Genomic DNA, 25,738 nt, shown 5'->3' with positions numbered 1-25,738 from the left:
TGGCTTATATTAACTTTAAACTTTCTATTCAGGTCCTCTCGTTTTGTAGTGACTCTAGTACTGTCTGAATTATAAACTAGTTACAAACTACACTCAGAGTTTCTATTGCTGCATATTAGCAAGTTGGGAGCTTTAAAGGGAAATGTCAAAAGTAATGAATTTCAACTTTCTTCCATATTTCTACTTCGATTTCAGAACTTGGTACAATATATAATGATGAATCAGCTTTAATTTAATTTTAATTTGGCTTTCCTTTGCATATTCATATATCATCTTTCTGCTGGTCTTGGTAACTGGTGTGAGAGTAAAATACCAGTTTATGTTTTGTTGAAGGTGTTGGAAATGAATGTAGAACTTACCATGAAAATTAGTAGAAATGGGATGTGTACAGAAGAGGAAAGAAAAAACAAAAGTTGATTAGAAGGCCAAAGCTACTCTAGGTTTATAAAGTTGTTGATACAGTGAACACTTGTAAAGTAATGCTGTTTCAGTGAACTCCTGTTTACACTTGTGCTCAATGTGCTTGCGCCTTATATATAAAACATGCAGGTAGGATGCGTCGTGTTTGCTTTGTTATTACAAATGGTGCCGCCTGTGTCACTATGGCTGTTTTACTGCATATGGAATCAGTGGTTAAAGAGGTTTCCTTCTCTACACAATACTTTGGTTTTGTCTGAGTGACTGACTTTGCTTCTGAAAGGGAGCTTGTCTTATTTTACCCACATTTAATGCTCTATTCAGGCTCAGAATATATTTGCTGAGGAGTACTAAATTGAGTAGATTTTATAATACGTGCTTTAAAAATTGTGTCAGTATCTGTTGAAATACATATGCTAGTATGTCTGACTTAATACTACTGTTAGAAATTAAATTCACTAAGGCCATAAGACCACAGTACTTGCTCTGATTTACAGTACCAGATTTTAATATTAGTTTCACTTCTATAATCCCGGTCAAATGAGTACCAGGGTCAAATGTAGTGACCAGAAGTGATCTGACCTTAATGTAGTACTGAACCCAAAGCACATTGAGTTCTGTAAAAGATTGACATTAACTGTGCTTGGAACTGGAGTGTGTCCTTAATGGTTTAAATTCAGTCACCGTAGATGCAGATGATGTCAAAATCTAGTGCAATATCCAAATGTCATCTAAAATATTTCAAAACGCATTTTCTTCCTACATTTTGATGGTCATCTTGATGTCATGTATTTCACGGAAAACCTGTATGATATGCCATAAAGTATCATTTTTATAGTAAAGTACGTCTTTACGTTCTGTAAAAATCCTGTTGTTTTATGAGAGTCATATACTCATCTAAATATATACATCTCTGAATCCGAATATATACATATATGCATTTAAGTCAGTTATACGAAGCATAGTGATTGCTGAAAAAATATTGCATATTTGTATATCAAGAATGGGCTTCTTATATGCTCTGTTGCACATTCGGGAGACATAGAAAAATCCAGTGAAGTAATTTTATTACTCTTTAAAGTCCTCATTATGGAACTAATGACAGTTAATGAAGGAGCAAGAGACTGGTAGCAGTTTTCATGGGAAGAAACAGAGTGGTATTTTAAGTACTAATCTTCAATTTTTAGCTATCAATTGTAACTGATCCTATCCACACTAAGTCTTGACTGACGTTGTATTTCAGACATTCCGTTTTGTTGTCAAGTTTGGAACTAAACAAAAGGTTGTTTCCTTATCTCTACCAAATGATGCTTAGTTACTACTCTGGTTGGCAGTCTGAGAGTGGTAGAAATTCAACTTACGAGAAAACAAGGTAGTTTTACATTACTGAATAATACACATACTTTCTTTAAAAAACCCCCAAAACTCGCAGAATTGTAACAGAGAAGACCAAAGTAGTGATCCTTATTCCATTACAGAAACAGAGCTATTGCCACAGATCAGGAATGGAGAAACAACCCTAAATGTAGAGAAAAAGATCAATTTTTAGGACTAAAACTTTAAAACCGTGTTATAATTCACACTGGCAAAAAATGTGAAAAAAGTACAGGCTTCTTGGTGATTATGTTCTGAAGGGGAAAGCAACTTTGTGTAGCTTTAGAGTGGAGAAGAGGCATAGTTATTTTCACTTGAGACAATACTAATTAAATAATAGCAACTTGAGCGCATGCAGACTTTAAAAAGTGGTTGCAATTAAGATTGTAGGCTTCTGTAATTTTTCAACAGTGTGATTTTTATTTTTATCACAGTCATATTCAAGGAAGATATAGTTGTATTTATTTCCTTTGCAACCAGGACAGCAGTATTTCTTAGCGTGCAGGACACATTGGGATGCTGTTGTATTGAAAGGTCTTGAGATGTTTCAATATTGAAAGTTAGTCCTGTATAGGTGTGTCTGTTTGTGTTTTCAAGACATCACAATTTATAAGTAATTTCCCTAACTTATGCTACTGGAGAAGTGGTTTTGATTTCTTTTGTATTAATGGATGATTTTATAAAAGGACCTAATGCTATGAAGATGTTTTTGGCTCAGTGACTAAAGCAGTGAAATTCTAAGCCATGGTAAGGACAATGGTGTATTCTCAATATGTCATTCTGTGCTGGGCTGTAAGAGATTTGCGTCACTGTTTTTTTTATTTGCCTCATGTTGGAGTGGAACTGTGCAAATCATTAAGGGGGGTGGGGATTCTGCATTGACTTTGCTTTTCAGCTGTTTCTATGACAACTTTGTGATGTAGTTGCATGGTTTTTAAATTATACTTTTGTATAAAGGATACATCTGTGATCTTTACTCTGTCATTGCAGCTATCAAACATTACAGGAGCTGTTGCTTGAATAAAATTTGAGGGAGGGTATCTACACTTTTGCATAATGGTTGATCGTTGTATTGATCAAGGAAGTAAATACACCAGAATTTAGTAGAGATTATATTATTACTCTAGTGAGCAAATAACAACAAAAATAGTACTGTTGAAAGTTATGAACCAGCAATATAAATGTGCAATGGTTGTAGTATAGCAATTATCTTTCAGACTTAATTTGTACAAAATAGGTCTTACAACCTCTATTTGCCTTCTATTTGGGTGTTCTTTGGGTTTCTTTCTCATAGCTTTCACAATATAGTTTCCTATCTGAGAAATCATGTGTCATCATGTAAGGAGAGTAAGGTTTGTGATAATAGCAATCTGTTTCCATGTAAAGAGCATCTGTAAACCTAACTGAAGCTGTGTGGTTGTGTGTGTTTTCAGCATTTGGTTACAGCAGTAGGGCTCATTTGGTGACACCAAGCAAAGGAAATATGCGTCCAGCAGTAGGTGTTGCTGTACTTTAGCTCATGTTGGAAAAAGCTTGTTGTACAGCACTTGTATGGAAGGTGAAGTGCACGTGTGTTTGTGCTGCAGCTGTTACATGAGGGAAAACTACATGAAAACTCTGCTGGGACTGCACAGGGATTACATGTATAAAGTTCACGTGTGTGATATTTGTACAATGGTAGTGATGTCACAGAGGAACAGCGTCTTGACGTCCAGTGTTTTTTCTTTTAACAAATAAGAATCAGAATTTCATACAGAAAATCAGTATGTTGTCAAATAATACATTGAGCTGCAAGTATCTTTTTGTATTTAACCGACTTAGGAACCCAAAAGAAAAGAAGCACTAGTGAAAACAGTTCTGTGTTTGTGTACTTGATCATTGAAATATCATTGCAGTGGGAGTATGGTTGTGGTAATGGTAAAAGATCAAAGCCTTTCAGTCACTTTTTTTTTTCAAATCTATCAGTATAAAAATTGAGTGGCAGAAGAAAAAAAGTCCTTTCGGTTTTAGATTTCAGACTATCAGTGTTGTTTGTTTTGTCTCCATATTTCTGGTTTTATTTTTAAATTATTAAGTGGCATTGCATATTTTGAGGCAGCTTGTGGGATCTTTACTCATGCTGGAGAGTATTTTTCTTGGCACTGCTAACTTTTGCAAATGAGTTCAAGCCTCATAATCTTTTATGTTTTCCCTAAAAACAGATTTTTAACAGTCCAGTGGATATTGAGTATTATAGATTTCAGTTAATAGAAAGTAAATTTGTGACACTCATTATTGCAGAAGAGGCTTCAAATTGTGCTGTCTGGTTCAGAAGTAAGAGTGATATTTAAAACAATTTTAAGATTTTTATGTCATTCATAAATTTGGGTATGATGATACTTCTCTAGCAGAATACTTAAAGTCCTCACAATCTGGTTCTCTGTAACATCATTGTTCCTGTTAATTTAAAAGAAAAAGTCATAGGCTTTATTATTTGTCATGGTTTATCACTTTAATTTTCTACATTACTTTTACATATGCTGGAGTACTGCCTACTGTACATGCCATTGTCACATGTAACATGTTTCTTTATCTAACTTTAAATTTGCTGATTTCTTTTTCTGTTTCCATCATTCCGTGCATTTAATTCATTGAAGAGCAAGAGAATTTTAACTCTCCCACAAAAGGTAAATATTTATGTAATTTTTTACAAATGTTTGGCAACTGTTGAAACTGGCTTTTACTTCATTATACTCCATGTCAGTATATAGGCTTTAGTTAACAGTGTTAACATGCAAAAAGGTTGGTGCTCATATATCTGTATGCTATATGATGCCCCTCTTTAGAATCTGAGAATTTTTCGTGATTTCTCATGCTCCTATTGAAATGCAATATACTGGATTTAACAGAGATATTTAACATGGCTCAGAAGGTGCTTGATTGAGTTAAAATTCACACAGAGACTTAAGATTTTTCCCAAACTGTTCTTGAGCTCTGCACAGCACGTGCTTTTAGTGATGCCATGGTCCTTGGCATCTGTGAAGGATGTTTCCTAGGTGTGGGCTTAGAAATAGTTAAAGCTGATGATGGTCAGAAACTATTTTTTGTATGCAGAGAGATTCTGAATAATGAGCTGTGTTCTGCCTGCATGTCAGTCCCATGTCAGAAAGTTACTCCCATTGTAGGGCAGGTTTTAGGCGCAGACATACAATGCGCACCTCCTGTGAATTTGTGCCTGTGCTGATAGCAGAGAATCAGTGAGCTCAAACAACAGGCATCTAAGGCTGCCCCACAAAGTGAAAACTGTAGTCTGTTATGTCTCTGTCAAAGCCACATTGCAGAAAAGTCCTATTTTTTTGTTTCCTTTTAGCTGAAAGTAGAAATTATTTCAAAATCCAAATAAAGCTTGTAGAGAAAAAAATTTTTACAAACCACCCCACCCTTTTAATGTTAAAATCAAAATACTACACTGCATAAACATTACTAGCACTGATTGACCTTCTCTAACCTTTATTCCGGAGTCCTGCTCATCTTGGGAAATTCTGGTCTGAATACAGTCTTGGGCGGGTCACAGCCAAACTGTGAGTTGAACGTGAATCAAAGTATTTCCTGCAACTACTTCAATTTCTGAAGGGCTGAGTGCTTAGGTAAAAATAAAGCAACTTCTTCACTAGGTATGAATTCTAATACCCATGTCAAACATGCGCAAGTTTGTTTTCATGATAATGGTAAAAGGAGATGAAGAAGAAATATGTAAATTAGGTGTTAGCAATTATATGTTATTTTTGCAGTGTTCAGAATATGAAATGTCTTAAGAAAGTGCTAAGTGGTTGATTTTACGAATTGTTTCTGTCTCAGTATTTATATTTCTCTCAAACAGGACAGTACAAATCAATCTTACCTGTTTGTTGATTATGCCTCTGTCAAGATTTGGGCTGCAGTGGATTTTTTTTGTTTAAAACAATGGACTTTATGCAGACAAACTAGACTGTCTCTAACAGGTTTGTAAAAGAGCTTGTTTCCACAAGATTTGGATGGATCTGGCCCAATATTTGGGCATTTGTAGAAGGTGGTGGGATATTTACATGCACAGATGCCTCTAGCTCAAGGGAGGTGATGGCAGATGAAGCCCAGGGGCTAAAAAGTGCTGGGCAAAAGAAGAGCAGAAGGAAGAGTGAAGTGCCAGCAGATGTGGGGGACCATAAATATGTTTATTTGAGCTGATTTACACTAGTATCCCACTGCAACTTCTTATAAGAGGTAAAAAGAATAGATGGTAGGTGAATTAGAGATGGGGATGGGAGAGTTACAGGATGTTTTGTGAAAGGAGACATAAATATGAGGCAGAGCATATACTGTAGAAGTGAACACTGAGCATGTGACTGCAACAAAGCAAACATCTGTTCCTTGTAATCAGTGGAAAAGGTAGCAATAAAGTCTTCAGCAGATTATGAAAATGCTGACCTTTTTTTGCTGCCAAAATCACTGGTTTGCTGTTTTGGTTGTTTTGGGGTTTTTTTCAAATTTTAAGAGGTCTGTGTTTGTTTTCTTGTTGTTTCCTTTTACTTAGAAGCTTCTTTGTGGATCATCCCTGAAGTCTTTTGAGAAAGAACTGAATGTTGCATCATCCAGTTCGTGTTCCTATATTGGCATATCTTCCTTCTGGAGTGAGTTGTTAAGCTCAAGATGGCCACCATGCCTCTGTGTGTACTGAGATATCCAAGCTCATCTCCCAGCTTGGAAATCTGAATATGTGCCTTGGTCATTCCTTAATTATGACTGGGAGGAGGTCCAGAGAACTATTAGCTCCCATGGAAAGGGAATCCACAAACACAGGCTTGAAGTAGTTACAGCAGGTTCTGGTCAGGCAGGGCAGGGTTCAGAGCCGTCTCCCTCACTATCTGCATAATGCCATTCTTTTTTGAAGTTGTTTATTCAATAAAGTCATAGAAAATTCTTCATCTTGGGAAAAAAATTGATTTTTCAGTGTTACTTGCTTTATATTTCAAAACATTTATCTGCTCATCATTTTGTGTGCTTTTTAAATTTCATGGTAGAGCTTGCTGTGAATTTTAAAGCCAGGAAACCTATTGCAAGGATATTTTGTGTGTGCATATGATATTTTGTGTGTGCATACTGCAAAACTCATCCTGAAGGATCAACAGAATAATTTCTAGGGACTAGAGACTCTGTATTATTTTTGAAATGGATCATCCTGGTCCAACACCAGTGTGACTTCATTTCTGTGCCACACAACCATCTCTGCACTAGAAGATTCTCCCATCCAATTCTCGTTGCTGCTTTATTTCCCTGCCTTTGTCGTGTACATAAGTTCGGCCGAGTTTCTTCCTCAGCTGCCACTTCTCAAAACAAATGGTTTTTTTCTTGTTTCATATATAATTCCTCAAACCAGATAGATTTTTTTTCCCCGATTCCCATCCACAGAGCATCTAAGTTGCTCAGACAGATGAATCTCCTGGCTTTTGCTGTGCAGAAAGGCTGTGTATATGCTTCAAGACTGCACTACAGCTGTTAGTGTTTGTCACTGTTCAACCACTCTTCTTAATATGAAGACTGAAACTGAAGAATAGATCAGGCCTCTCTTGTCTTTTGGAATAAGTGCGGTTCTCTGTTCCCCTCCCTGAACCTGTTGGGTTTTCCCCAGAAGCACTGTTATTATGAGATAAGTTTATGAGATAAAATTTCACTTCAACTTACTTTTCAGTACTTCATTATGTAAGAAATCTTAGTTTCCTTTTAGACTTCTAGGCCTTTTCTCCTAAAGTTTACATGATAAAGGATGGATGTGTGATGTATTCTGGAAAGAGATACAGCTATCTGAAATCTTGATGCAAATGTCTTCTTGTTATGTAGCTTTCTCTGACATTTAATAGGGCAGGTAAGACTTGGAGGTTTTACCAGTCATACTTTTTGCCAGCACCTCCTCTTTCTGTCTTGACCATCTTTAACAGAAAGACGAAGTACTTCAGGAGAAAATTCTGCATTTGTTGCAGACTTCTTCATTACAGAAATGGTATGTCCAGTGCTGACATCCATAGGTTTTCTACCATCTAGAAAAGCACAGTATGGTTAACGGTTTGAATCACAAATGATGTAATGTCACAGTCATCCATCCTGATATTAAGCCCATCCTTGGCTTTGAGCAAGAATGTCTTTTAGAAAGATATTTTCACTCAGTGACTGCAAGGGGTGGAAATTTGTTCCTGGGCTTAATCACCTGACTTTTTAAACAAAGATCTTATTACTTGCCTACTATTTTTCGAAATGTATGAGGGGATTCTTAATAGATGGTATTTATTGACAAAATACACTCTTTTCCAAAATTTTCAGAATGTAGTCTCTTTGGTCAATGTTGTGATATGAAAGAGGTAGATATGTAAAGAGTTAGAGCTCAGGAATAAAAAACTAGAAATTGAAAGGCACCTACAGCACTTATGCTGTTGCTTGCTAGCTCATTATTGTTGCCTGTGGTACAATCCTTATTTAAATGATCCCACATAACTTTCATACATTATGCTGTCAGCCTAATAAATGGGTGTTTCAGGCATCATGTCATTTTAGAATTTTGCATATAGTGCAGAGTTAGGCCCCCTTTTAAACCTTGAAGGGAAAACTTTCAACCTAAAAAATACTTTTGTTTCTCTTGCCCTGGCCACTACTATTAGTGCTGCTTTTGTTACTCTCAGTGATTTTCATAGGGTTGGTCTATTGTTGTTGCTAATGCAAGTTTAATTTCTTTTAAAGTCATATTTCTTGAATTGTTAGATTCATATTCTGTAGATAACAGAAATATACTATATGATACATTCTGTCCAGAAGAGTTTTATTAAACAAAAAAGGAAAACTTTATCTGCCCTACTACATCTGATATATTAGTATATCAGATTATTGTTATTTTGTACATAATTGAAAAGGCAGAATATATTCTGAACATTTAGGATTCTAGCCAGTTCTATCTTCTCCCTGAGTTAAACAGCCTTTAGGGGTTGAAACATGTCCATAGTATTTTTCTGAGGATACTAATAACGATGAGGCCTGTCAACTAGTTAGTGGCACCAGATATAATTCTATAAATCTGAATATAATAGTCATATATTAAAAGGAATGTGACTAGCATGTGAAATCTTAGTAAACGGGTAGTCTTAGAAAAATTAAGTGGCTATCTCCTTTAAGAAAAATACAGCTGTTAGTCTGTCCTAATTTTCTTTGAGGGTAGATTGCAGGCTGAAATTAAGATCTGTAGCTATTTTCTTTAGTTTATTCCATGCCTCTTTCAAGTAGTGTCTTACAGAATTGCATATTTTAGACTACCTCCAGTTTTATTGCTAAGGATGATGCTATATGGTATGGAATGGTCCCTCTGGTCAGCTGGGGTCACCTGTCCCACCTTTTTCTTCTCACAGTCTACTTGGGGGCAGTTGGAAGCCAGGACAGGGCAGGGGGCTGCAGCATGAGGAGCAGAGAAGGCTTTGGTCCTATACAAGAGCTGCTCAGCAATTGCTAAAACACTGGTGTGTTATCAACACTTAGTCACAGCTAGAAGAACAGGCAGCTGTGAAGAAAACTGCCTCCATCCCAGCCAGACCCAGTACACCTGGAATTACAGGAGTCAGATGGGTTTATACATAGATTAATGGAATTGAAATATAACATTTTGATTCCATTCATATGTCTGTCTTTTCTCTCCTGCATGGCTTGATTGTTTATGTACATCATTGGTGTTAACCTTCATGTGGTTTATTAGTAGTAAGCTTTGGCTATAAAGTTGCACCCTTTATTTAAGCAGTCTGATCAGTGAGTTCTCTCAATTACTTTTACACTGATCAGTCTCACATCTGAATCATCAGCCCTTGAAGAGATGGGAGTTACAGCTCTTTGAAGTGTGACTTCTGACACCAGAGAATGACACAATGGATATTGATTGTAGTTGTACCACTTTTTTGAGACACTGATGGTAAATCTTCATATTTTAATTCTAGAGCCACTCTAGAGTTTAAATGTCTTGGGATTGTAGTGCTTTGATCTGTAAATTACTGTCTAGTTCTACCTCTCAAGACCTCCAGGAAAAGCACTCTGTAAATAGGGATGTCCTAAAAGAAAGTAGATCCATATTTTCCTAAGAGGCAGGCTAAGTAATTGTTATGTCGAGTTTTTGTTACCTGTGGTAACCAGCCATTTTCCAAGAAAGCAATGTGATCATATGGTGTTGCTACCTATGGTTGTTACAGTTATGCTAATGTGCTTTTGCTCCCATGTTAGACTTTTTTCTGCTTCTCATGATTAACATGTAAAGGTTTTACCAAACCACTAGTCAGGCAGATTAAATTTTCCATCACAGAATTAAACTACATTCAACATATGCTCAGATGCGCATGGTAAACAAAGCTGGAAAGAACTCAGTTGGATTTTCTAGAGCAGTTTCATGCAACTGCATGCTTAGAAATAAATTCACAGCTAATTGGTACTAACTTACATTGTACTTCATGGACAAAATCAAAATTCTCCATTAGAGAATTTGGATTTACTTCACAGTCCTCATTAATTGTTCTCATGTTCTTTGATATACATACATACATACATATATATATATATAGATATATATATATAAAGGAAAACCAGTACATAAACATCTGAAGCTTAAGGATTTAAACATAACAAAAATCAAGAATTACAGAATTAAGGTTGAATATTTACTCAGTCTTTACTTAAGTAATAACCTCTGAAATAGCATTTCATTACGTAATAGAATATTCTTTCCGAGGTATCATAGGTAATATAGGGTAACATATCATATATATTATTCAGTATAACATGCAGTTGACAGGCTAAAGGACCTAAAATTCACACAACGGAAGGGTAATATTTAGAGTGACTCTAATCTGTGCACCGTACACATGCAGGGCTAAATTTTTAAAGGGGTCTCATTTTTCCCTCTGATTTCATATCCTCAGTTTGTTTCATGCATGTATGACAGGATTAAGATACACATTTTTTTACTTCAGTCCTTAATTGATCTATCTTAATCCTTTCATATCTCTCCTTAAAATAAGAGGCCATCTTTAAAAATTTCACCTAAAGTGCTCAATTTTGCCTTCAGATGCCTCCATGCAACTTCCATTGAAGTAATTGGAGCTGTGCCTGCATATCTGATGGTGGAACTGGACTCATTGCAATTAAGGTACACATTTACTGACATAATTAGTCATCTGGAATAATTGCTGGGCCCAGTGTGACATTCTGCATGTGCAGAATTTGCTAAATTGGATTCTGCATATGGGAGATTGAAGATAATGATCACTTTATTTCATGCCTTAAATTTGTAGTTGTAGCAGAATTGTAATGTAGTTTATTGTACTTAATTTTCTTATTTTTAAACAAGAAATGTGGAAGGAATCCACAATGATGCCTTTATATAAATTTTCATACCCAACCAGCACACAGACATTCTATCATTTCTACGGGCAAGTTACGAATGGTATGTGCAGGCACAAATGTGATTTGTGCAGTAGCTTATAGTTTAAAACATCCAATCCTGAGTGTACTTCTATCTTTTTTTTTTTTTTTTTTTTAACCTTGTATCTTTGTGCTGGCAAAGCACAGACAAAAAATATAAATCTGTAAATAATGCTACAGTGAACTAACAGCATAAAAGCCACATGTAAGAATTTTAATACCTCTTAACTGAAAATACATAGAGTACTTATTTCCCAGTAATTTAAAATTCTCTGTGTTTTGTGATTGCAAGTTGATTACATGCAGCTTTAATATAGATGTCTCTCTCCTGTCACTGATCTGGGGAGGGGCTCTTTGGCTTATAAAAGTAGTTATTTTGTAGAGAGAAATATAAATATATGGTTGGCACAAAAGCAGAAGATTTTGTGGAGGTTGCTTCAAATAAAATTAGATTTGTGACACATAAAAAATTCCAGCTTAAAATAAGTTTTTCTGAGATGTTATAACCTGTTAAACCGCAATGAACATAATGAATACTCCTGTGATTTAGAATAGTTACTGATAAATATTTGGGTCTGGTTCTAGAACTGTTAAAAAGTGCCAGTTTTCATGGTATTGATGTATTGCTTTGAATTTAAAATGCTATGAAGTTAAAGAATAGCAAAGTATATTGATCTTTCTGAAATTTACTCACTACCACAAGAGTTAAGTTACTTGGAGGAAGCCTTGGCCCAGGGGCTCTTACACCACGCTCTCTGTTAGTGCAAGGTCATCTGCCTGTGGCAGGCACAGCCAATATTCGTTGCCATAACTTGTTCAAGTTGAAGAGGATGTTCTTTATAGCACCACAACTCCTTGAAGGTGCAAGATTTCTGTTTTTAAAGAGACACTGACATAGGGAAGTTGAAAACTTAAGAACAAATAATTATTTGAAGCAAAGGTAATCATTACAGAGCAAAGTAGTGATTTTAAAGGAGGTCTTTTTAAAAAACTCAAAACTACTAGAAAATTACTGTGTTTTTGATATGACTAGTTGAATGGAGAAATTTTTCCTCTCAAATAGTCTTAGCCATGTTAAACTACTATGTTTTAAGATAGTAGGAGGAGTTAATTACTTTAAAAATAAATTTTAATACCTGTTTCATTAATTAATTCTTAGAATGCTACTCTAGTATTTTCTACATTTAAACAAACACATGCTTAGATGATCATGGATTTACATCCCCTGCATCCAGAATATTTAACAGGTTTATAATTCAACCTATCACCTAAATTTTTTCACTCTTTTCATATCTGTTGCACCAGCTTGATTATGTGTATAAATTGGGATGTCTGCCCATTTTCAGGTAAAGGCTCTCGCAGTGAAAGTGATTGATTTCTTGACATTAGTGTTCCTTTGTTCTATGTTTACACCCTGCTTGTTCTACATGTTTGTACTTTTCTTTGTTTTGTTGAAATGGAAATAAGCTAAAATTTTTGCTAAACCATTTGTTTTTTTCCAAAACTTTTTCTCTATTTTTAATTGATTTTCATTGTGTGTTTTTGCAGCAAGCTTAGTAGTGGAGGAGCGAACGAGACAGATGAAAATGAAAATGCACCGTTATAATCAGACATCAGGGTCTGGTTCTAGCCAAGAACATGAGCGTGAGCAATACACCAAGGTAAAGTCAGTAGTCTTGGAATCATACTTTGGCTTGAAAATTGAAGGCATAAACTTGTTTATTTAAAATATTATATAACCTTCAAGAATACTATATTTTAAAGCCTGACAGTCTTCTAGTAATACCTTTTTAGCATAATTTTTGATCCCATCTGGCATGCATTAGACTCAGTCTTTGACATCAACTCAAATGAATCTGTAAAAACCAAAAAACTTAAAAAAAAAATTCAGGAAAGAAAGACCCTTCAACAGCTGTTAAAAAGAGACTTATCACATCTAGCTTAGGAAATCCTCAGACTTCCAATCCCTGGAGTTTGGAGAAGTAGGCCATGAAAGAGTAGGTTGGCCCTTGTTGCTGTCTGATGTGTGAGAGCTATACAGAACTAGGTCCAATCCCACACAGATGTTCTCATATTTTTATAATTTTTTTGCATCCTAGTAATGTCAGAGATAATGTATTTCCTTTCTTGAAGTGCCTACTGATTACTTCAATTTTCTTTCCTAATAAAAGCATAAAGAGTTTCTGTGATAATGGAATACATTGAAATTATGTTAACAAAATTGTATAGAGGGGTTTTGTTTTCTTGATGAGGCTAAAATGATAGTCCATAACTATGAAATTGAAACTGTATAGGGTTCTAAGCAAGATGATGAAAATGTCTTACACATCTGCACTGCTGCTTACAATTCAAGCTGTGAGGAGCTGGATGCTCCTGGAGATACAGGTTAAAATAATGTATAAGTGAGGTACTCATCTAAAATAAAATCATAAATTTACTTAGGAATGGTTAAATAGGAAAATTGGCAACTAACTTTTAATATCTAACATATTTGAAAAATTGGTTAAAGATCTTGTTGCAGTTAAGTATGCTAGACAACTTAAATAAGATCTTAAATGAACAGTTCTCAAAAGGAAGAGAAACAAGAGAAATGAGACCTTTGGTCCTCAATGGCCAAATTGTGGGATATCAATGCAGTTAAAAAACCTCAACAGCTGGGGTAGAAATTTCTAATGAGATCCTCTATCAGAAGCAAGAATTTGTTTAATTAGAACACCTCATTTGCTACTGGGTTTGCTGTTATCTTCAGAAGAGAGGGCAAGAGGGTGAGATGCAGTGCATCTCTGTCATACTTCCAACCACTTAACATGTTAGAAAAAAATAGTCAAAATAGGGTTGATAAAATCTTCATGAGAAAGAGGAAAAATGCAATCTGAGGATTTTGCCAGGGTGACCAGAGACCAGAGTCAAAGGCCAGGTTTCTGAGTTAGATTGTATGTGCTTACAGACTGATTGAAATTTGTGTATTTATCATTCTGAAACATATTTTTTAATCCTAATATTTATGATAAGCATCATTTTGACTCTTCAATATGTTATTCTTACTTGATCAGCATAGATCCAATGTATGGTTAAATAGTTGCTAGAAAACATCAACCTGCAATGTTACAAATTTCTCTTATCCATAGAACCTTGAGTTTCCTTGCATGTGGAAAATCAAAATTGAAACCATGATAAGTACTAAATCAAAGAACACTGAAATTGTTTGATACAGAGTTTCTTTTCTAAAAGTATGAAGAAAATTTTGAAGAAGCGAATTCTCTGTCAGTTGTTATAGAGAAATATTTTTGGAGTACCTTGTGTTCTGTACTTTTTTTCCATGCTGAAACAGTAAGAAGAATTGCCATAGACTTTAAATCTTTAACTTTTGATGTATTTTCTACATGATAATGTTGGATTTCTAGATAAGATGGTCCAACATAGAATTAATTTTTAAGTGCTAAGAAAGAATTATATTAGCCCATTCTAACACTCCATGATATTCAGTGATGTGGTTGTTCGCTTCATTTCACTATGGTGATAGTGATCACTTTAAAAATGTTGCCAAAGCAAACCTTATGCTACTGTCTTTCTCTATACTGGGAAAATGGTGAAAGAGTCAAGAAAATAACCAATACAGATGAAGCTGTAATGAAAATGTAGTACGTCATATCAACTATTGTGGTAAAGCTGATGACTGAGACTTCTCAGAACCGAAGACTGTACCAAATTTCTGCTGCCAAAATTTGTGAAAAGTCTTTGAAAGCTGCAGAAATAAGACTTACTTTAAATAGAAAAGTAAAGAATATTAAGTGATAAAATAGGCATTCTGGAATACTGAAAAAGAAATACTAACTGACTATTAAAGAAATGGGAATTACAAGTAGAGTTTTTCCCTCTTCAACCAAAATACTTTCTTTCCCAAACAGCAGTGTTTGCCCACTGCTCCAGAAAATAAACATATTTATTAGAGAAATTATGCCGTGCTGAACATTGAGAAAATAACCCATTCTGCATTTCAGAGCAATCAGCTCACATGGATTTGATTTTTCCAATACTTTTGCATTTGCAAATATGCTTGGTTTATTACACAAGAAATTCTCTAAACCTTTCAAAAATTTTCCTTCATTATAGGACTGGATCATATTTGTGATGGTTAATTATGCACATACAAAATAATTCCTGAAAGTTAAATAAGTTTTCTCTTATATTGAAACAAGCCTTTTTTAAACAGAGATATTGTAACTGGTCCTTTGCCATTTCCAGTCAGTTTCTCATGCATTACATTTTTGGAATTTTTCCCACTCAGTTTCTCAATTTTCTAGTTTCAGTAAGCAAGCAATAGTTTTCCAAGCATGAACCATGAAAGTTTCAATTTTGAAAAATCCATTAATGGATGTTGAAGAGGTATTTTTCTGGATTTTGAATAGAAAACTGTCTTCCCTGCAATATTTGTATACGTCTTTATAGCTGTTCCACTCTGTTTTGAGACTTCCACAGTGTTCACATCCTTATTTCCTCCCAGTGCAGTGGAAAAACTCCTTAATTTATGTGAAACAGTTAACTTCTAATAAGAAAAAAAAATAAAATTAAAAAACCACCAGACCTCTGAGGATTTGTTAAAAGTGTTTAAATAAGAGCTTTGAACATGTCTGCCTTTCTTATATATTGGTAAGGCTGTAGTGGCTAGTGTGCATATATTTGTGCTCTTCAGTGCTTGAGAGAATTAAAACATTTGGTGGCATAATTCCAGGTTTGCACAGAGGTGAATTACAGTGTAACTCAATTAGCCTTTTAATTCAAAATACACTAAGTTTTTTTTACTTCCAGATGCCACACATAGAACACAACCACCATGCTGCAGCTGCTCCAGCTTTCCATTTTTTTCCCCAGTTCTGTTTATTCAAGAGAGTTATTGATTAGAGCACTGTAGTACGTACTTAAAAAGGATATCACTCTATATTTAGATGCACTACTGACTTAAGACTGTATGTGATTGAAAAGCATTTAGTATAAAAGTGTAATCAAGGTATTTGTTCAGTGGCACCGTGGAATTAACTCAATAGTTACTGTCTTAACTCTTATGTGTTGACAGTTAATGTCTGGAGCAGGGGCTGGGTAGGATACTTGGGCTGATAGGAGGCTGATAGTGTTTAGTTTTATGTCATGCTGGGTAAGGCATCTATCTAGGGCTGTATATAGAAAATGCTTTTGGACATAGATGTGGCATCTTCTTTTGGTCCCCTTCACCCACCCTGAGGAAAAAATTCTATAATATATGTCATATTAAGATGGCAGTCACTCCAGTACTGGCTGGATTTCACAAAATTTAGTGAGTTCCATTTATTTGACCTGTAGGCTTCACTGCAGTTTCCTCATGGTTTGACTTGCTCACTTTTACTGTTTCCTGTTCAGAAGTTGAGTAGTGTTCATAGGAATTGGATACAATTATAGGAAGAGTTCTTCAGAATCACTGCTGCTTAGTAGGCTCTGGACCATGGCCTGAGCTGCTCCTAGGGCAGAAATTGGTGGGTGTCAGTGATGAGTCCTGAACACCCTAAGGTGCCAACTGCTGGTCTCTGAACGCCAGCAGCATTCAGAGGAACCCAATGTGAGCAATCATAAAACTCAATGTGCTTTGTGCAGGATTTTGTCTTCTTACAAAATTCCTCATTGGAGTGCCTCAAAAACTAGCTGCGATCTCAAGACTTGTAGAAGTCCCTGGATAAATCTGTGCATCTGGTCTGGATTTCTCTTTCCTCGTGTTAATGACCTCATTTTAAAGCCCATTTTATTTTCTCACTTCATTTCCTCATTTTAAGTGCATAATGAGGTATATATTTGTCCAGGTTAGTCAGCTGGGGGTTTTTTTTGTAGTCAAAGGACAGCACACTCATTTAATTTTCAAAGCACTGCACTCTTGTATTCTTCATGATTTTGGGAGTTCAATCTAGAAATACAAATACTTTCATATTAGAAATACTTTCTAATATGAAAGTAAATCCAATGGACTGTTAAATGACTTCCAAGATGTGCCTTATAATCAGTAAAATTGCTAACATTGTTAGTCATTAAGGAGCTGTAAAATTATTTGTGAGGTGCACTCTTTGGGTTTGTGTCTATGCTCTTCCCATTGATGTTAACACATCTGCAGTTCATCATACCCTTTTTTTCTCCTTTTGCTGGTGTGCAAGAAGCAACAGCTCCACAGGTGGTGAAGTGAATGGAAGAATTGCATGCAGCTGTTTATAGACTTCTGGTTTTGTAATGCAGGAAAGGACAGTGCAGATACTTTTGGCATTTGAAACTAGCTGCTATTAATGTTTAAAAAGCCAGACCAACTCTTTAGTAATTGCTATTGAAGTTGCTGCAAACTTCAGCAGCTCTCCTAATGTGATAAATAGTGCACCTTGGAAAAGAAATGTTACATAAGCTTTAAGATATAGAGTTGAAGGGAAGTGATTGCACTGATAATATATTTAATTTTGATTTAATGTTATATGTATGTTATATATGCCAGGGAAACTTACTGCAAATATATGTGCAGCTGTAAAGGGCAGCAGTTTTCTGCTTTACAGGAGAACTCTATCATATTTTTTTTTGAGCCCAGTTGGAAACCTGCAGGCATTACTTCATTGCAGATACCATATAAGAGGACCTTAGCCCATGTTATTTTTCTTCTGAATGGTACATTCAGGTGTATTGCAGCAGTAAAATATTCTCATTTTACTGAGCACTGTTTTGTGGTAATGGAAGTACTATTTACTTCTCTATATATTTGAAGGAAAAAAAGATTAGCTTCAAAAATTCTTTCATTTTGTTCATCTGTTAGCTGAGATAACTATCAGACTGTATCAAAGGCAGGTAGGAAATTGGTAGGAAAACTTGTATGCCTCCTGTAGAAGTTAGTGAATTAATTAGAAGCAGCAGGTATAAGAAGGAAAAGCTAAATCCAGAAATATTAATAGTAAAATGTAAACTCTGTAGCAGTCAGCGTTAATTTTCAGCATCACTACTTTTTGTGCTGGTCTCTGTTTCTGTGGAGGGAAAGATTTTCAGTTTCTTGGGAAACACAGCCCTGGGATACAGTATAAACGGGTAGAAAAATCTCAGCCATGCCGTAAAAGTCTCATTTAGGAAAGGATGCTCCATGTTTTCTGCATTAGCTGTGTGATTGCAGTACAAGGCAAGTAGAAGACATGGATTCTGTTGTTTCTTTATGTCCCATCTCACAGTAAAATTCTCTGTTTACCAACATATGAAAAACTGTCTCTGAAGCCAGTACAAAACAATTCAATTTTTCACACTACTGGACTATAGGGAGGAAAACAGAGTGAGGATATCTATATAGCCCCACTTACTGGGGATGATACCCGGGGATGGGGCTGAATCTCCAAACAGTCACTGATGCACAAACTGGGACTTCTAACTTCTCTCCCAGTACTCTAACCGGTAAGCTGCACAACCGCGCTTGACGCTTTCCCTCTGTCCCCTCTCCCCCACTTTCCAGCCCATGTAGATACCCTATGAAAGGTGGAACACATTCAGTACAAATGAAACAGAGGGTCTTTGTGATGGTTCTGGTTCCAGAATTCCAACAGGTCTTCTTCATGACATACACAGTCCACCTGTTCAATCATAAGTTGAGTGCTAAACAGGCAGATTCAGATGTGGCTTGGAACAAAGGCCAGCAACCCTCTTAGAAGAAAGGCTTCAAGCATGACACCTTCCAGAAGTCACTGCATCTGACCTTGGTGGTTCTCTTGATGGGGAAGTCTGCCTTCTCCAGCAGCACGTCATGGTTGCTCAGGGACCACCTAAGTCTTCTACCGCTGCAGGTTCACTGTATACACTCTCAAACCAAAGGCCACAAAGAGAATATGGACTTTTTGGTGAGGAAGAGAAGTAATTGGACATTAAAATGGCAGAGGGAAGAAGTAAATTGTCTTCAGCAAATACAAATAAACCATGGAGGTATTTCTGAAAGAGTCTGCTACTGTGCTTAAGGAACTCCATGTATTTGAGAGAGATTGCTTGGTTATATTTTAAACAAAGAATTTTTGAAACCTCAACTTAAAAGGAATAATTTGTAGATATAATCTCAGTATATGGGTGAAATCCCTTTTTTACTGAAATCAACAGCAATTTTATTATTTAATGGGATGATATTGCAGATGGAAAATCTTTTTAGCTTAATGGAAAGCCAGATCATTCCATGTGTCCAGATGGTTTTCTTATTTTTACATATCTCATTTAGAGTAGCTTGAAGGATTAATTAGGAATTCTTTAGGAATTTTGCATAAAACATCTGTCTCGGGAGTGGGGCAGTTTAACTTACACTGGAGAGAATTAACCATTCCATTTTCTAACCTCTGAATGTTTATATTTAGCCTAAGTAAAAAGGTTTCAAACTTGTATTCTTGATTTGAACATTTTTTTAGACTTTAGAAGGAAAACATATCTTATCATGAAAGAGGTCTGATAAGAATTAATATGCTTTGTGTTTCCATTTTGGAGTTACCATTTTTTTCTTGCTGAAGGATAGCAATCACCAAAATTGTTTCACAGACTCTACAAGCGATTAATGAAAGGTGATCTCAATAAACAGGTCAGTGTAGTCTCACCTTAACCCCACTGGGCATTTATATTCAGTAAAGTCACAAGTCACTTGTATAGAGAACCTCCCAATAAATTCCTGCTGTAATTGAAAATTATTTTGAATATCTGTACTTGAGTCCTTTCTGTTACCTATTTTCTTCAAGGTACCTTTAATAAACCAGAGCTATCTGTTCTGCAGATGTTTGTACTCAGCAACTACAAGGCCCTCACAGGGTACTGCTTACAGTTTTTGCTAAGCAGTGTTCTAATGCACACCTGAAAAACACACTGAGACAGTAAATTTATATCACCTGCCTTTGTCCTGCAGATTTCTGTATTTACAATTGATTCTTAGCATTGCTTTATTCCTTCCCCTTCTCTGCTACTATTGACTTCCTCATTTTATCTTTAATGTTTTACCAAGAGGTTTTAAAGTGTGCACAAGCATAGTTGCTGAAAGACACTGGAGCAAGAGAAGATTACCCTGACTTAAGGAGAGGAGACCTGATACATTTATCTGTACAAACTCAAGCTGGTGTTTGCCAGGCTTTTGAAATTAAGTCATGGCATTGGCTAAGTGACTCAGCCAGCAAAGTTGGAGTTTGGCTATTCACAGACAAGCACAGATCTGTGTATGATTCATAAATAAAATTTTATAACTTGCAGTTTTACAGAGCACAGTTCTGGAAAATGAACTCCCTAGAGTGTCATGTCAAAAACTGCCTAGTGCTCCTATGTGTTAATAGTTTTCCCAAAATATACCCTGGGAAGTATGCCACTGGTTTAGTTGCTTTCCAGCCAAGAATACCTTCATTCCTCTAATGACAATGAGTTTTAGTTTTGTGAGCCTGACAATTATTTGGTCCTCATATCTGTATGAGTGAAGATTTAGGTAAGTGTGACATTGCTAGGATTGATGCTTCCTTTTGTACCTGTCTGACTGATGATATGAGCAGTAATGTAAAGCATTATGTAATAGGTGGTGTGGTGTCACAGTTGATTTTAAAAGCAAAGGAAGTTCTACCCCTGTCCACATATTCCTCCTGCTGTGCCTTCTGCTAATTCTTAGGCATGTGCAGATGTAAAAGCAGCAAGATCAGGGAACTGATCTGCTTGGAAACAAATACTTTATTTGCTGAGTTAGCTTTCTGCCTAACTAGACCTCTAGTATCACAATACAAAGAGGCATTTTGAGACAGAAAATGTACTTTTTCTCTTTTTTCCTAGAATTTAGGAACTGAAATCAGTCCCTAATAGCTTCACGTAGCAACAGATTTTATTCAGACTCATATGCAGTTCTATGTACATGTATTTTATAGCATATATTTTTAATATTTTAAAAATGAAAAAGTAGCCAAATGGATGGTATGTATGTTCTTGAGACGTCTGTCTGCTGCGTAATTATTTCATATAAATATTTCATTATTGTAGTTCTAGTGTGCTGGAGAACCAACAGCCCATTTATTTTCCAGTGTGTTTTTTTATTCCAAGTATCTTCTTTAGTCCATAAATAACCTGTTTGATTTCTGCACTAGACGTAAAGGCATTATTTAATGTAGGCATTTCTTTGAATTTCATACAATTTTGTTGTATCTAAAAGCAGTTAAAGGTAATTGTCATACTTAGGTCACGTGTTGTCTCAGCGAATGTGTTCTGTTTTGATGAGATTCCTCACCCTGTCTTTTCTTGATCTCTAGTATAACATACAAACAGATCAGTACAGAAGTTGTGATAACGTCTCTGCCAAATCATCAGATAGTGATGTCAGTGATGTGTCAGCCATTTCCCGAACCAGCAGTGCCTCTCGCCTCAGCAGCACAAGTTTTATGTCAGAGCAATCTGAGCGCCCTCGGGGCAGGATCAGGTGAGTTCTCCACCCAGCTTTAATTGTGTCACACTCCCTCTGTCACTGAGTGCCAGAATTCAAACAGAAATTCTTGAAACTAGATAACCATAACATAAGAATTTGTGAAAAATGTTACGCACATATAAACTTCCATGACTGGCCTAGGATGACAATATTTTTGCAGCTGTGCATCTTAAACAGAAAACAAACTTCCCGTGAGGAGATGATAGATGAATGTGTTTAACCCAGTTGAATTTGAACACAGGTTGTCCTCTCATTGTTGGCTAAGAATCAGTGTAATCAATATGTCAGTAAGGTATTACAGCAGAAGTATTACTAGATTTTTTAGTTAAACATTTTTTTTATAAAAGCTTGTTTTTTCTTCCTCAAAGTATTTTCCCTACCTACCTGCCTTTATTTTGCTGACTTCATGTAAATGATAAATTAGTAGATTTGAAACTATTATTCATATAGTATTTTTGATATTTCTTGTTCAAAAGTAGTTTAATTAATTTACATTATCAATAATCAAATGCATCTTTTATCCTTGATACTAATCTATTCTGGGGTAAGGGCTTTTTTAGATGCACGGATGGGTTTTTGTTTTCATTTAACTTGATGACAAAACTCTCAGCAACTATAATGGCTGTAGGATTGGCTTGGTAGTCTTTGATTACATCTGCCTGATGTAATCCTGAACTGTCAAAAATTTGACTTTAGGTGTTATAAAAAACAAGAAGAATTATGAACTATAAAAAAAAAAAAATTATCCCTACTAGGATATCTGCCTGATATAAGTCTGGAAGGCATCATTTACCACCCAGAACACTTCTAGACAGACTCAGAGTCTGAGAAGATCAGATGCAGGAGTTTGGTATGTTTATGCAAAAGCAAGGGATGTTAGGAAAACTTAGAAACTGGCCTCTATGTTTGAGCTAGATCCACCTCATTTTCTTTTCAAGGAATGTTCACAAGGGTATCTAAAGTCATATTTCAGATTGGTGGAGGTGCAACTGGTGCAACCTGACAGCTGCAGTAATCCACAATCCAGCAGAACACTGCAGTGGAACTGTAAATGTTTTTAAAGTAATTTCAATTCATGACTTTAAATGCTGCATTTCATCGTGTCCTAGCTTTTCAGTATTTGACTCTTACAAGGGTTTTTTTTCATACCAAAATACCTTATTTCATAGGCACAGATTTTTTTCTCAGCTCGGCCCTCTCAGTGTTTTTGTCAGGTTCATCAAAAATGGGACTTTTCCCCCAAAAATACGTTTAACAGATTTTATCAGAAATTTTCCTTGAGTTTAGAATATCTGATCATAAATATCAGGACTGGGAGAACCAGTAGTCTTGTGTAAGCCTGGCAAGGGTGAAACCTGGGGTCAAATCTTCAGCCTCCTTAGACACTTTATGGTTGCTTCCTTTAATCTTCTCTAAATTCAGGTAGTACTTCCATAGTGAACAAAATGTGTAGTAATAACGTACAGTGCAGTTCTTTCAGTAGAAATATGAGGAAGAAATTAAAAGATTGGGGAAAGGGTTGATTGTATTAGGAACAATTTTTTTTCTTCTTGAGATTCATTCTGTGTAACTTCAGACTTAAAAGTTATGTATCTTCAGTGGAATTCACCTAAAAAAAAAAGTTTTTATTAAATTATCTTTTTAGTTTACCTAAACCTCTATTAAAAAGTAGAAAACACCTATTACCTTGGATGCTTCACCTCATGTTCAGACAGGTGTCAAAGCCAGGGGAATAATCCTTTTCTAGCTTTAATTGTTGAAGAAACACTGAGTTGTTTAGATTGGTTGCTTTAATTTTTGACATTTTGGATTAAAAGGTTTCTTTCTCTCAGTTACTAAAGTTTGGTAAAGGTCAAGGAATAAGAAGTTTTAAGTTCAAGTTTGATTAATAATTTGAAATTCAAATTTTATTTTTGTGTCCAAAGAGCCCAATGTTAACATATGTCAAACAGGATGGGATAGGATGGGATGGCATGACTGAGCCGGAAGGGTAGCATTTTCTGTATACCTGTTTTCGTCATTCTGAAACCACCTATCCTGCATCATCTTCATTTGGAAGTGTGTCAGGCCAGTGGCCATGGCAGCTGTGTGAGCATAACGTTCTGTTTAAGGACAAAGCTCATTGGATTGCCTTTTTTATGCACCTACTTTAGTTCTCCAGATTTGTTCTAGAGATGAACCTACTAAGCATATAGAAACTCAAAGGAGGTGGCTCAGTTCTAGCCATTTCACTAAATTAAGTCATTCAACAAGTATCCTTACCTTGAAGAGTAGTCTGGGGTGCAGATTAGTAACCTGAAGTGTTTGATGCAAGTCCTAAATGTAAGTATATACAATAGCTTCTTGCTTTCTAATTTCTTTAGCATTTTCAGGTGTGTGTTATAACAAATGGCTTTGCATGGATAAGCTACTCTATATGTGAAATTATTCCAGACTCCTTCTTGTTACCATCCTGGGAAGTCTGGTTTAACTGCCATGCTCTCTAGTTGGAAGTGCAGAAAAAAAATACCAGGAATTTGTTGTGTGTGAACAAGAAGTTCTGGGACTTTTGATTCGAATTGGAATCAGATTTGTGAATTTGGAGTTGGTGTGCATTTGATGAGTGAAGCCAAATTACCAGTCCTTCTTTATGGAGATTTGCTTTCATCAATCACAGTCTTCATGCATTCCTAATACAGTCACACAGTACTTTGTGCCTGCATATTTGGAGACGTTACTGTGTTTGTCTCTGAAACGTTTCTCGCATCCTAAATGAAGTGGAAGGAAACTTTTTCATGGTTTAATGCAAATGATTGATAAGTAAGAACCCATGATGATAAATTGGCACCACATGGACTTGATCAAACGAAGCACATTTGCTGATTTAACTAAAAATTATGCCAGATTATGTCATTGTATCACTTTTTGTTTGTAGTCTGTTTATACAAAGATACCTGGACTTCTTGGTGCTGTTAAATGCAGGAACTGTCCTGCATGGTAAACGTGAGATGGAGGCTTCTGTTTTAGAGGAATAAGAAGCTACCATAAGGTATTTCACTTAAATCCAATTTAATAAAACCTGCTAAATTTATGAAAGACTAAATAACTCTTTTTAAGGTGAATTTGTCTCACTGCCTTTGGATTTCAAACAAATTGCCCCTGCATTAGGAATATTACTGTTATATCTCATTTTAAATTTGAAAACTGCATCTTATTAAGAATTGTGGTTTTTATCTTGATCAATGTATGATACAATATCATTATGTCTGTGCCAAATTTTAATCTGTTTTTACACACTTTTTAAATTGAATCCTTACCTATAATTAAAATATTTTATATGAGCTTATCAAGGAAAGAGGATAATGTAATGAGTTGTAACAGTGGATTTAAATCAGTTCTAATTTATTTCACATATTCTGCCATGCCATTGAATGGCTTGTATCGCAGCCATTCAGTATATAGTTTTTGGGATTTATGTTCTCTGTATGTCACTGAACTTTGGACTGGCAGACTCTACCTGACAAACATTTTCTTCCCTGATTTCCAGAACAGAACATACAACTTTAGTGCAGCTGTTGTTCTTTCAATATACTGACACTTAACTCCAGTACATTTGAACTTGAACACAGAAACGATGGCGTGGAAAAATGATGATTTGTGATCAAGTGAGGAAGTGTTTGATGGGTTGATAGGCAATGGCTGCAGAGAGATGGAGACAGCCAGGACCTTGTAAACAAAAAAACAGGGCAGGGAGGTGCCACCGAGAGTGTATGGATGTGAAAAAGGATGTGACTGGGAGAAGAGCATTTAGGGAAAGTTCTAATACCTTTTCTGGGAAATCAGCACAAGTGTGTGGCTCTCCAGATGTCCTGTGCTCTAAAGCATGGGGAACAAGCAAGAGGAATTAGAGGTTTGTTGTGCAGCTGCAGGACTGTGGTCTGTGGTCTCATCATGATCACAGAGACATGGTGGGATAGCTCATATTACTGGAGTGCTGCAATCCATGGAAGCACAGGGCAGAATAGCAAGGAAGGATAGCAAGCCCTTTGTGTGAGAGAGCAGAATGTG

The 25,738-nt window shown here is 35.9% G+C and overlaps 1 protein-coding gene across 13 annotated transcripts in view; it reads left to right on the top strand.

Annotated features, from left to right (window-relative positions):
- The window catches only part of RIMS1 (regulating synaptic membrane exocytosis 1), a 302,331-nt gene that overhangs the window by 224,380 nt on the left and 52,213 nt on the right, over nt 1-25,738 (top strand). For 7 of the 13 annotated variants that reach the window (XM_066179691.1, XM_066179688.1, XM_066179686.1 and 4 more), the window contains 2 exons: nt 12,793-12,905; nt 21,519-21,685. The exons of 5 other annotated variants lie outside the window; for them this stretch is intronic. In XM_066179691.1, coding sequence (XP_066035788.1) covers nt 12,793-12,905; nt 21,519-21,685 — 280 coding nt within the window. Of the gene's footprint in view, nt 1-10,951; nt 10,970-12,792; nt 12,906-21,518; nt 21,686-25,738 lie in introns of those variants that run through there. One more of the 13 variants, XM_066179697.1, reaches the window with a different exon arrangement.

The sequence above is a fragment of the Chamaea fasciata genome, unplaced genomic scaffold (genome assembly GCF_029207755.1).
Source record: "Chamaea fasciata isolate MVZ Bird 193981 ecotype frontalis unplaced genomic scaffold, bChaFas1.0.hap1 SCAF_3, whole genome shotgun sequence".
Taxonomy (NCBI): Eukaryota; Metazoa; Chordata; class Aves; order Passeriformes; family Sylviidae; genus Chamaea; species Chamaea fasciata.
The sequence above is the reverse complement of the archived record's forward strand: the minus strand, read 5'-3'. Positions and strand labels throughout refer to the sequence as shown.